The 13,714-nt window shown below is 42.7% G+C and overlaps 1 protein-coding gene across 2 annotated transcripts in view; it reads right to left on the reverse strand.

Moving 5' to 3' along the window:
- Positions 1-570: 570 nt before the first annotated feature.
- The window catches only part of MCF2 (MCF.2 cell line derived transforming sequence), a 47,730-nt gene continuing 34,586 nt past the window's right edge, over positions 571-13,714 (reverse strand). Inside the window, exons 22-29 of one of the 2 annotated variants that reach the window (XM_026848733.1) lie at positions 11,667-11,759; positions 10,608-10,686; positions 10,016-10,079; positions 9,450-9,556; positions 9,256-9,368; positions 8,867-8,979; positions 7,203-7,303; positions 571-2,477 (exon numbers count right to left, since the gene is read on the reverse strand). In XM_026848733.1, the coding sequence (XP_026704534.1) occupies positions 2,437-2,477; positions 7,203-7,303; positions 8,867-8,979; positions 9,256-9,368; positions 9,450-9,556; positions 10,016-10,079; positions 10,608-10,686; positions 11,667-11,759 (711 nt within the window). In that variant the 3' untranslated portion in view covers positions 571-2,436. Of the gene's footprint in view, positions 2,478-6,415; positions 6,538-7,202; positions 7,304-8,866; positions 8,980-9,255; positions 9,369-9,449; positions 9,557-10,015; positions 10,080-10,607; positions 10,687-11,666; positions 11,760-13,714 lie in introns of those variants that run through there. The other variant, XM_026848734.1, reaches the window with a different exon arrangement.

Genomic DNA, 13,714 nt, shown 5'->3' on the forward strand with positions numbered 1-13,714 from the left:
TTTACCACGCTGCAGGCACCACGCACGTCCCCAGAGGCAGAACCCCACTGAGAGGAGTCTTCTCCCTCCCGCCCAGCGAGACGTACCCCCAAGACCACTTCTCCCCCCGACACCACCTACCAAAGGGCTGTTGATGCCCGCAGAGCCCCCGCGCACCCACCCATGAGCATGGCCCCGTGGTCCCCGGCCTGGAGGTCCCTCCTGGCAGCACTGCCCGGTGCGGGGATGCAGGGGAGGCTGGTGATGGAGACAGCCTGAGCCAAGGCAGGATTTCAATAGCTGCTGTTTCAGGTGTCAGTATGAGTGCTAAGGCGCCTCTCCTAATTTCACTGCCACTACATCAAGCAAGAAGCTAATCAGATCATTTGCCATTGCTTATTTTAAAATCAAAATGCATGTGAGAAGGTTATATTTGTTTCAAAGAAATTAAATAAAACCAACACTGTGAGAATGATATTTTTTTTTTTTTTCCAGAATTATAGCAATGTTTCTTTGGACAGAATTTCATATTCTCATATGAATTTATTTAACAAGTTCTTAATCTTTAAATATAGATTTAACACATTTTTTTACAGGTACATATACAATATAGTTCATTTAAACTTGCAGTCAGAGAAAATTCTCTACAGTAATTTATACATATACATGAAGAGCCTAGTTCAACAGAATACTTAAGGTAACATACCATGTCATGTGCAAAGTTTCAAATGTTAAAAATCTTGGACTGTACATTCAGATTTGCAGAACTTATCAACCTCATAAATTAATAAAAGCTTAGATTTAAAACTATGGAAGACAAAAAAGATTAAAACCATTTAATATGCAATGTGTGCTATGTTTGAGACAAATATTTACAGTTGTACCTCAAAATGTGTACTGTTACCACAATTGTTACCACTATAAACAGCCCCAACAGTAACTCAAGAGACTCCTACTTTTCCACACAGCAAGTGCATTGTGACCAATTTTAAAGTAGGTGGAAATAACCTTCAGTGACTTAAACCCTCTCTGCTACGATTGCCAGTGGCTGAAGAACACTGGGACCTTTCTAGGTCTTGCAGTGTTGTTCAGTTCAGACTCAGCTGGTCATATTTTTGAGGGTGTATGGGGTTCACCTGCAATACTGGCCACCCGAACTGCAGAAATGCCCACTGCTGCGTGGCAGCATGGCAGGGAACCCCCTAGGCAACCACAGCCATCAAGTAGTTCAGCAATTCCTCCGTACAACGATGGTCACCAAAAAGAATACCCTGGTATGTTCCAAATTAACAACTTGGTACTATGTCTAAGAATCCATGGTTCACCAATCAAAGTCAGATCGTAAAGGTCCCCCTTTAGTCCATGGTATAAAACATTTCATTTTGACGGGACAGAGCAAATTCACTACCGCATGCACACTATTAACCCTGCTCTCAACACAGTCAGATGCTTTTTGCACACATCTGCTCGCAAGTCAAACCACCTGTACTTATGTTCTACAAAAGCAAAACTAGACAAAGAAACACAAAATTAAATTATGTGTTCAATATTCTTTCTTCTTTCTCGAAAATTCAATAGATACATTATTGTTAAAGATGCTGAAAAGTACAGTCTTATCACAAGAACATCCTTAGTGCAAACATGGACATTTAACTTTGATTTATGGCACGTGTTCCAAAAGTACATACATTTAATGTAAACTTCAACACTTGCTAGATACAGGTTTCAGCCTTGGGACGCTTTGGGGACCCTAAGGGATGGGTGACAACCCTGAGTTGTCAGTTTGACCTGATCCAAACCTCACTGAAATCAACAGGACTGACTGCAATGGGCTGGAGTCAGACCCTAAGTGCAAAAAGAGGATCTTTAGCGTTATTGCATCTTCGCATGTGGGTCAGCCAGATGATGCTCTTACAGAACATTACATTCACATAGCTGAAGTAGATATTTAAGAAAAATCCATTCATTAAATCAATTAAGCAGGACATACAGCTTCTTTGTTCGGTTTTGTGGGTTTTTTGGTTTACCAAAACTCAACTCTTTTATTTGGAATTTCAGCAGTTGTCAGCTAATAAGTAGGTAAAGCTTTCGACCTGTAGAGGAAATTTCAAGCATCTAAACAAAGTGTCAAGAAACTGCAGTGTACTTCTCTGATGAAACATGATGGATGTCATGGAAAAACAGCAGGTAAAATTAATAAAATACTGTACTTTCCATAGGAGGAAAAAAAAAAAAAAAAAAAAAAAAAAAAAAAGAAAGAGCAGAGAATGACTTCCTTTATGACTATGAGAAGCTGCTTAGGACCCCAGTCCCGTTCAGTGCAGATGAAGCTGTGGAGGTCTGTGAATGTGATGAATAGTACAGGACAACTCCAACTATTGTGCTATTTCTCTGTAACACTTAGTTGAAAGCTTCCAAAGAGCATCGAAAATAGGATGCTACTAGTTCACCCTTAATTCAAGGGGAACTAAACTTTCTCGTGTTACACAGGGCAGCATCTATAAAGTAATGAAGAATTATGTTAATATTAAAGCATCTTATTCCAAGAAACACATTGTTCCCTGTAATCATGTAACATTTCTATAACATAAAAAAAAATAAGTGCACTCCTGCAGTTCTCCCTAAATGCTGAACTCCCACTAGCTTTAGTGAGAGCCTTGTCTAAGGCAGGACCACGGGGTTTGACTCATCTCCATCATGTATCACTTGATTATCACAGCGTGGCCAGCTGAGATCTTTCTCTAGACTCCTTATTTTGTCAGGCTCAAAATGGTTTTCTACAGCATTACAAAATAGCTGTTCTGTGAAGCTGGCTGGCATCGCACGTTGTACAAGGAGACCCTGATTTCAAAGGCCCCTCCCCCAAAAAATCAGCATTACCTTTAATGGCCCCCGCATAAATACAAAAGCCTGTGGCTGTAGTCATTAAAGTGCATGAGTAATAGTGCAAACAGCTGTGCTGCATCTGCAAAACTACAAGTGGCATTTTAAACAGAACTTAAAACTTGCACATTTCAGCTAACACGCTTACGCCAGCCTGCAAGAGCTCAGTCATATAGGACAGATACTTTTACTGGGCAGATTCAAAGCACCTGGCCTAGGGAGCGATGTAAAGGGTTGCCTCAAGCTCACCCTAGCTGAGAGGAGGATTCCCACTGCCCTGGCCAGCAGGAGCAGAGGACATGAGAGCTCGGACCTTTGGGCACGACCAGTGGGGGAAACATTTGCTCAGCTTTATTGCATGAAGAGCACACACAGGGGATCCCCTTAAGGCTTGGAAGAGAGAATTTGGCAAGTAGGATGTTAAAACAAATTAGGAGAGGGTCTGGATTGTAGAACAGGAGCCTACATCCTCCTTTATATAAACCACATGGGTGCATACGCCTGCCTTGGCTCAGAGTATCTTTCCACGCCTGCTCTGAATGCTCCTCACCTTTGGGCTCGAGTCAAATCCTGCCATTTTTGCTGTTTAAAAGAACTCGAAAATTGTAGCAATATTTCTCTTATATATATATATATATATATATAATAATAAAGGCATTTAACACAGCTTCCATTTTTCATTTGAATCCCCTTTTTTTCATTCAGGCTTCTCTATTTCATGCTATCTCTAAAAGAAATCAGTCTCACCCAACCTCCACACAGTGAGTGGAACCTGGACACTTGCCCCTCTCTCTGCCCTGATTTTAAAGGTCATGGCAAAAAAAAGGATGAAAAAGCCTTGGTCCCAATTTGCTCTGATGTGAAAATCTGGGAGCAAACAACACTCCCCTTTCGCTTATATCTGTTTAGCACTTGTGAGGGAAAAGAAGAGCAGGGACAGAGGAGAGAGGAGACTGCGGTGCTGCTGGACAGGAGCACTGTGTCACTGCAGTGAAAATGAGTCACCCATCTACTCTGGGTTACGGCAAGGACCTCATTTCTGCCGTCCCCACTCTGTTTGCCATGGAGGTGGTCCTGTAGCACAACTGAGAGGTGAGATGCCTTTTCCTTCACTGACACAGACGCTGTCAGTGCTGTAAATGACAATCTTTGGCATGTTAGCAACCAAGGGACTTGGAGAAATGCTTTGTCTCCTGCCCCTACTGTGGAAAAGGAGTGGGGATTTTAACACTGCAGCCTTCACCTTCCCTAAGATGTGTGTCTTGCACAAGGGAAATGAAGAGATAATCTTGCATCTCCTTGTTAATGCATATAAAAGTCAAGTCAGTTGACCAGGCAATGTCTGACAGCTTTAGCAAGGCAGCTTAAGCTAGCAACACATGGGTAAATCTCAGTAGTAGCTATTTTCTGAATATTGCTTTTTCTGAGCAGAGTTCTCTCCAAACCTTCTCCATTTTGAGATCTGCATGTTATCTATCACCTGCAAAAAAACCTACTTCTATGGCAAGCAAAAAAAATCCACCAGGGATTTGCATAGGAGACAGAATAAATCTATTCAGAAGAAAACAGCAAGGACTAAACTTCATAGCTAGAGGCACACCAGAGGGAAAACTGGTTTTCAAAATGACCTCCAAGCCATCTTCCTCCTAAAAAGCCTCCTGGCTTATATCCAGGACAAGATTTACAAAAAGTTTAACAAAGTTTCCCCCATGCACACCTCTGCAAAAGAACTGGGCCAAAATACTTGTTTTATTAACAGTTACATGTCATTGCCAATAGCAACCACTCACCTATAAGGAAAATTACCTCTACAACTGTGTGAGGAAAGGAAGAAAAATCACCCGTGGCTTTGTTTGAGTGTTGCAAGTTCAGCTTTGCACAAAGGCTGCCCTCAGCAGGCTGGGTGAAGGAGGATGTAAAGCCAACAATGGTAGAGGAGTGGGGCATTGACCTAACCCACATTTGATAACTTCAAATGGGCAGCAAAAAGTTCCTGTAATTGCATTATTATTTGTACTGGCTCAACACTGGAATAATTAGCAGGAGGGGAGAGAATGGCTTGTAAGTGTGCAGGTATCAGCCATCCTGTGGTGGGAGATTTTTGTTAGGGCTATGCTATAAATTGAAGAAAAAACCATAAAGGTAAGGGAACTGTTTCATCTATTCAGCTAAAGGCTTTGCACTGAAAAAAACCCAACTCCCAGATTTGTATGAGTTCTGGTTATGAAATTCTGTGACGAGATACTTTGTTATTTATTGTGAGGACCTGGAGCTGAGCAATAACAGAGGCACTACCCCTCGTGAAGGGCCAGGACTGCCTCTCCCCCAGCTCTGAAGCGACTTCAGCACGCTCTAGGTCTTGGGGACCCCACAACATATTAATCAAGTTTACTCTGCTCGCATGCAAAACAGCATTTCAGCACAAGCAGCTAATAATACGTGAGAGTTACAGTGCTCCCTCCTGCCCCTACTTTGCTCTACAAGCTCGGCTGCCTAATTCTTCTGCTATACTGGAGCAAGAGCTCCATCTTCTGAAGAAGCAGAAAAGAGCCCAGTCCAGACTGCGTCCCCGAGCAGACAGTAGTACAAAGTCACCTGCAGTATAAAATGACCAGTCCACAGAGGAAAGGGAACTGCTAAAAGCAAAGGTATTGTCTGAAAATCAGTTTTCAGAGTCTAAGTACCTTATGGGTATAAGGACACGTCACTGCAAAGCTCTAGGAATAGCTCTAGGAAATAGCAAGGAAACATCCTACATCATCCTACAGTATTGCCTGGAGCGCATGTAAAATTAGAATCATGCCTAGAGACTGCATACACAATCAGCAACAGCCAGAGAGAACAGAGTTAATCTAAACAGGGAAAACAGAGCCTCAGTGCTGTGACTAGACCCTGGCAACACGACTGCAAAGCGTCTAGGCAGCAGTTTGAGACTTACAGGAGGAACTTTCTGTGGTTTTGCCTTGTGAAATTCTCCTTAGTTTGTACTCAGCAACTTTGTAAACCAGCCTGGAGTCACGAGACTCTAGGCTTTGGGGGATATGACCACTGACAAAGCAAACTAGTGTTCAAAGTTCACCAGCATCATACTTTCAAGATGCATTTAAGGCTGGAGAAACCTCCTGCACAGGCTGTGGTCCAGGACCTGGTGAGATGTGATAACCAGACTGGCTGAGAAAACATGATGTTGCTCCAGGGTGGGAACACGCCAAGGGGAACCCTCTCAGCTGTGCTGCGAGCCCACAACAAGCAACCCCTTATGTAAAGTCAGAAAAGCTCCAACCTGTGAAATTTGACTGCCCTGCAATAAATGGGATGAAAAAATACCTTCCTGTATAGGAAGGATTTCACTGAAATATACTGGAAAACTACCAAGACCTGACTGGAATTTTAAGCCTTTCAGAAGGCTTCCTTCATATTCATCAGAACAATAAATATTGACAAAAAGGAAGTATTTAAAGAGAAATCTACTCACAAAATTTGTTTCACGTGGCCATAACTGGTGGAATTTTACCTCTTTTTTTTTTTGGGGGGGGGTGTTGTTGAGGTTTTTTGTTGTTTTTTTTTTTTAACAGACTAAATCTATGTGGGTTTCCTGAGCTCTCCCATTGCTAACCCTGGTCTCCTGTTTCCAGTGGACAACATGGTGATGAGGGAACACATGGAGCGGTGATGCTGCACACACGGCAAGGGTGACAGGTTGCTCTTAAGGCATTTTCTTGTGTCATCTGTTATGCTCCCCTATCTATTTCTATGTACATTTACAGCTAGAAAATGAGAAATACGATTTTCGAGACTAGAAGCCTTCTGCCGAAAGCTGGTATCCTGTTTATTATAAACTTTATTCTAACAGTGGATTAACAAGCAGGCAGCAGTGAGGGCTAGAGTGAGGCTGCAGAAATGAAGTATTGCCTTTAGAGTGCTGGGGGTCAGGCCACAACGTCTTTTGCAGCAGGAGGAGATTTTGCCTAGGTACCTCCTATTCACACAGGGTTTGAGCTACAGCAGCAAATAGGCAAAACAGTCACAGGAATCCCTGGTCAGGCTCCGTCTCTTCTCCCCGATCTTCTACCCAAAGCTCTTGCAAAGAAATCTATGTTTTTAAATGCTTGGTTTTAATTGACTGGTGCCTAAAGTCACAGAAATGTCTTAAGGTGTAACAAACAGAAAAAAAAAAAGCTTAATTTACTACTTTTGCAGGCTTTTTGGAGTAGCTGCTGTCATTTTTTTTTCCTGCAGAGGCATACGCAGCCAGATTTAGTACATCAAGTGTAATGCAAATGGCTTAAAAGACCTGATTGGAGTTACGAAATATTTCTGCTAGGCGTGCTATATGATACCTGCGACTTTGGCATTCCGAAATCTGCAGTCACCGACTACTATCTGCAGACTGTGGACAGGAATCCAGCCTTCTTTTCTTCTGTTTAGGTTTTTCACCAACCTTTGAACGACAACAGTATTAGTAAAAGAAACAAACCAACGCAGCAGCGGTTTGATATGGGCATACCCTACACAGCTGCTGGTGCAGCCAATGATTTGGTCAAACCAGGGAAGCATTTTAACAGGAGCTGGGCATGCATATAAAGTATTCTTCCCACCTAAATTTAGGACCTCAATTAGAAAACCCAGACTGGGAGCACAGTTGCCTTGGGCCCCTCTCTTTCTGACATTGAGGAATAGAACTCTCCAGAACACGAGTTATCCTGCCCAAGACCTCCAGAGATGCCAGTTTCCCTCCACTGACTACCAATGGAGCCAAGGGCAATTTCCTCACTTCTCTGCTACTAAGCTAGACTGGTAGGCTGATTTTAGTCAGGGTACTATAAGTAAATTCAAGGCCAGGATGTAGGCAGCTGGAAATACTCATGCTCATAAATTACATTCCTCTGTCTCACTCATGCAGTGAAATCTGCTCTAACAAAAAAGTTTGGTGTGAGAAATCTTTGCTTGGCACGGGCCAAAACCTCTGTTGAGAGGTGGTCAACAGTCAGCAAAACAGAGATGCTTTACATCTTGCTTTTGCTAACAACAAACTGAATTTTGCAAAATGCAGTTGGACTAGATGATCATTCCAACTGAAAAATTCCATTCCATTCCATTCCATTCCATTCCATTCCACTCTAGTCTACTCTACTCTTATTCTACTCTACTCTTATTCTAGTCTACTCTTAATTTCCCTTGAAGTGCAAGAGCTGTAGATGTTGGCCAGAAATCCTCCACGGGGCATTTGTGCCTGTGCATTCACAGGCTAGTGCCTGCACACATTTGATCCAGGTTCCTGCTAATATCACCCTTCCCATATCCCAAACAAGGCATTAGTACGCTGCGCTCTCTCCTACTGAGATCCCGAGCTGGCTGACAAAAGCTAGTCAGAAATCCACCTGGAAATGAAAGACAGCCTAAAATCTCAGCCAAATTGCTGCAAAAATCAGAAGAGGCCACACTGCCCTCCAAGACAAGGAGACTAACGGTTCAACAGGCAGGAGGCTGGGTATGGTGATTTCCCAGGCAATGCTCCCAGCCGTAAGGGGAGAACCAGCTGTGAAGTGTTATCATCTTGTGAGCCACAGCTTTAAATATAACAGAAAGATGGTCCGCAGCCATTAACCAGTTAACACTCACACGGCTGTTCGAGGGAGGAAAATATCTTGCAATTACTCAATATTGCTATTTATAAGCCAAGAGGAATAAAGCCAACAGCTGAGCTGGGGCGGGCAAAGAGCTCTCACTTGAAGCATCATCTGAAGCGATGAGGGGCTGTGAAGATGTTGGTAAAACACAGCTCACCCAGACACCCATGGCAAAGAAAGCCCTGACATGTTCTCCCAGGCCAAGCCAGTTCATATGGCCTCTCGTCTTGACGAGGGAATGAATTCTCCAGCTTTCAGGAACAGTCTAAAACTTTATCAGAAGCTGCATCATGCGTATCACCAGGCAAGCAAGGTTGCATGGAACTGCCTTGCAGGATCTTAGAGATAAGGTAAAGTAGTCCTAAAATACCTACCACTGTCCCTCACCATCTTCATGCAAAAGCTGAATTTCATCGCCATTTTTCACCAGCAGGTCCTCTGATCCTCTCCTCTTGCAGTCTGCAAGGGCTTTGTATTTTCCTGGAGACTGTGGTAGTAAGAAAAAAATTATCTTATTTAGCTGCATTTCTTATCACGCAGCTGTTATTTCTGACTGCCGCAGGGAACGTGACAGAGCCCTATCAGCTACCTTAATTTAAATTATTTGAAGAAACTGTGTCTGAGACATCTCCTTATTCACCAAATTAAGAGATGGAAAAACTAAGAGACAAAATACATCCATTATCCAGTGAAGCAAAACAAAGCAAGACAACCAATAATGGAAGCACCCCAAGTTTTGGGACTATTGCGTCTCTATACTAACCAGTTGGTTTCCATCCTCCTCTTCGGTGTCTGAGCAGTTGGAGAGGTACTGGTTACCCGACCACTCCTCCAGCCCCTCGCAGATTTCCAGGGACTGTGACATTCCCGGCCAGCCTGCAAGAGAGCATGCAGCTGAGGTTGGGGGTACCCCAGCACCCACAAAACACACCCCGAGGGAAGGGGAAGGGTCCGTACTTCTGTGGGGCTTGTTCTGGGGGGACAGGAGCCCACTGTCCAGCATCACTGGACTGGTGCGCTCTGAATCATTCTCTTCGGAGCTTATGGAGGCTCTCTGCTGCTTTCTGAATGACAAAAAAAGAAATCAGTCTTAGTTTTACTTCATGAATGAATGCAAACTCCACGCAGTTTTGTAAAACAGGGTCAGAAATAATAATGTTACTTTTTAACGTATATGCCTATAAAACTTAAGAACATCAGCACCTGGTTTTCATTTTTTGGGGAGGGGAAATATAATTGCTACAGTATCTCCCCCTGAATTTGATCTTTGTCTCCACTTACAGGGGAGCTGCAGCTCAGGTTGTGCTGCCAGGAGAGAGCTTGAGGGTGCCCCTCACAGACCCTGTCCCCAAACCACCGCCACCTGAATGGCAGCACACCCCTCCTGCCTCCTACCCAAAGGTCCTGGGCAGAAATGGGGTGGGGGGGAACAGCGGAATAGCACAGAGCCAGGGTACGGCCAGAGGGTACCCCACGACGGGAGGGTACTGCAGAGAGCCCCCGGTCCGGCTCCTGGGACTCACCCATCACTCAGCTGGGAGGAGGGAGGGAGCTGGTCCATGCACGAGCCAGGCTGCTGCTTCTCCACTGCGGGGAGGTCAAACACCAGCTTAAAATCCTTTTTTTTTTATTAGCAACCATCACATTTGAAACATTATTTTAAAAGTTAGACCTATTGTACAACCCTAATGATTTCCGTTTAGAGGAAAAGCAGACCTAGGGACTCTTGCAAAGTGCAGACTTAGCTATGATTAAGATGGCATGTTAGCACAAATCCAATAGTGAGCATGCCACTGAAGACTATAATATGCTTAAAACTAGGCATCTGCGATGTATCTTGTTGAATTAAGCTTGTGATAACAAATGTGAAATAATCCCCAAGGTAATGACCAAAAACCAAAAAGTAATTCTGTAATTCATTTTCACACAAGCACCTGGCCTTTACTGCTCTGTTATTTCCCTGTAATGTAAGACCTCACTCCGATATTTTGCTACTAGGCTTCTTCTGAAAAATCAATTCTCTGGTGAGAATTAGTGGATTTGAAGATTAGCAATGTGAAAATAGGAAAAGTTCTGCTGCAGAGTGAATGCCATGGAGAAATTGGTCAAATGTACCTTTTATAAGCTCCTGCTGCTTGAACAAAATTTTCCTTATTTCATTCAACCATGCCATCTTCAGGTCTACCGTTTGGGCCTGGAAGAAGAGAAAACTGTCTGAATTTTGAATCAAGAACCATCCATTACAATGTATGAACAAAATCTTATTTTTCTATGCTGTAATTATCTGAAATGCCCCTTTATTCAAAGACACCATTAAAATTTAAACATTCTTGACCTTTTAAAATTAATGATCCCACTACACTCAGGCAAAACCCTGTGGAAACTGTGGAGCCATCACTACAACTCAAGGAGTGAACACAAAGGCACACGTGTGCGTGCATCTTATCTCTTTAACAAAATACCCAAAGGGATAAATCTGCCTTTTGAATATATGTATACACTCTGCTATGTACATCTGCTTTTTGAATTTAAGTTGGATACTGTGTTGTAACACAGAGGAAAAAAAGGTAGGCAGAAGACTAATTAAAAGAACCCATCAATCAACATTTTCACAGTGGGTTTTTCTGTGAACACCCCATTAGGCAAACATTTCACCTCCATAAATGCCTAATCAAAATGCTACAAAAGGAAAAAAAAAAATAGGAAGAAATCAGGTCAGTCTGGCTACTGTTCTGTAGATGAGTCCAAAGACTACTGGAAATAGCCCCACAGAGGCTGAGCCTTTGCTCTGGGAGCAGTTCTGACATCTGATTGTAGAGGAGCACATGTGGCCTGTGTCTATAAAGCATGAGGCCCATTTCCCAGCTCAATTCACATAAGCTATTAAGCACGGTAATTTTTTTTTTTCCCCAACTACTGTTCTATTTGAGATTTCATCTAGAATAAAAGGCTCTATTTCCAAGGAGCAATTCTGTCTCCACTTTAAGATAACTTTTACAGTTCTGGACTGGACACCAAGGACCAGCTGCTGGGACAGCTCTGTGAATGCTGACATGGAAAGGCGAAGAAGAAATGCAAGTTAAATGTTTGATAATCCCATAAAGGTCAATGGCAGACATTTCCTTAACACTGTTATGAGAGTGCACTAGTATCCAGATTTTTCAAGTTACAAACCTGCACGACATAGACCTCTTCTCGCCCACTATACCAGATTTCAAATTTCCGATGATCTCCTTTCACATTCTCAGTTATTCCAACTGCATTCATCTGCAAAGGAACAACAACATCAAACATGCTACAAATCTCTCCCTCCTCCCTCTGATACCAGACATTTTGATTCCAGACATTTTGCAGCATGTTAAACAAACCTGTTTTCACGCAATTTAACACATTTCATCAACTTTAATTTCAGCAGCAACTGAAAGTCATTATCTAACTTATCCCCCCTGACTTCCCGCCAGCTCGCTGTATTTGCAAAAGCTTTCTGAAACCAATCAACAGACCTTAGGGGACTTTCCATTTGGGAATCAGTATAACGAACTGAAAAGTCATCTCATACCTCTTTCAGCATGAAATTTCTCAGATGAGCCATACGAAGCTTTATAAATGCAGGGCACATTATTTTTCCACATACGTTACTTCTGCCATCCTATTCTTTATTTACTCATTGCATTCTGTGTTTCATTCTTTGAGCGATCTTAAAAACCTATTTGTGAAGCTCTGAGCTCCGTCAGAGATTTCAGTTCAATGCCTTTTGGTCCCTGACCATCCCTGCAGTTGAGACACCATCCCAAGGTTTCCAAAAGAAGGGTTAATTTTGAGATACGCAGCCTGAGCTGCCACAAACCTGGCTTTCAGGAAACACGCAAACTTCCAGGCTAGATGCGGCTGAATGCTGCTGTACCTAGATACCCGTTATCACAGACCACTTTCGATAAGTTGGATGGAAATGCCAAAGGCCCAAATAATCCACGATCTGCACAACATGACCTAACTGAATCAGTGGCTCAAACTACGATTAGAGACCAAGAAACTCCTCAGCAACAGGAGACTTCTGATCCAGCTGCTGAACATGCTGTAAAGCTGAAAAAAGCTTTAATACCTGATATCACAAGAACTATATTCTCACTTAAAGCACAGTTTGCCTAGCAATTTATTGCTGATTAATGAATGGTCAAAAATAGCTGAACTATCCCACTTACATGTTTTGAAACAGATCTAATAATAACAGTATCATCTGTCATAAATTATTGACACAGACGGCAACAGATAAATCAGTATAAATACAAATAACGCCTTAGAAAGAACATCTGTTTAACATTGCTGTTCTCTGTTAATATGTGTATCCTCTGAGCTTTTGGTCTGAAAGACTATGAGGATTTACAAATTAGGTCATCTGGGCAAACTTTTTGTTCCTAGCTACTTTTTCAAATGCTGGCACCCATTTTCAGTGACTACAAAAAGCCTCAGGAAATAGGAAGCAAGTTGCTAATTAGCTTTCCTCATTTCTTCACTGGTATGAACAGCAGAGCTCTTACGAGCTTCTGAGAAAGTGTTTGACCCCAGATGCAGAAAGGCCCATCACTGAACAGCAGTCAGTATTTCCCAGGTTTATTTTGTTTTAAACATTTTTTAAATCAATTTTTTAAAATTACTTCATCCTGTGCAGTGTAATGCCACAAAGACTAAGAAAGGCAGATTAGGCTCCGTTCTGATTTTAGGAACACTTTTAAAGCTTAAAACTTAAAAAAATAATTTATGAAAGATGTTGAAAGGGCAGCCTAGAGAGTGCCTCACTGACATTCTGCAATTTCCAGTTCTGCGCATCTCCTCTGGCATGGCCATTTATGTGGAAGCTCCTACAAAACTGCCCAGGCATCAAGCTATTAGAAATCACAGACAATCCACTATGAGGATGCAAAGGGAAGCGCCAGGAATAGACATATCTGCTCACTCCTGTTAGTGGATTTTGAAATTCTATGTCCTCCCCTGACCAGGATTCACTGTCCCTCAGCTGTTGGTTCACTGCAATGCAGACCGAGGCGGGTTAGTGTAAAGCTCTGGGATGGTGTTCATCTGCATCGCCTTCCACAGCAGTACGAGGCAGACTGAGTTACTCAGCATTGCAGTGAGTTATGAACCTGCACCCTCTAAGTTACTGAATCTCAGCTGAAGAGGTATTTACCACTGGATATTTTAGACTATGTAAAATACTATCCTGA

The sequence above is a fragment of the Athene cunicularia genome, assembly GCF_003259725.1.
Source record: "Athene cunicularia isolate RWA chromosome 4 unlocalized genomic scaffold, athCun1 chr4_part3, whole genome shotgun sequence".
In the NCBI taxonomy this organism is placed as follows: domain Eukaryota; kingdom Metazoa; phylum Chordata; class Aves; order Strigiformes; family Strigidae; genus Athene; species Athene cunicularia.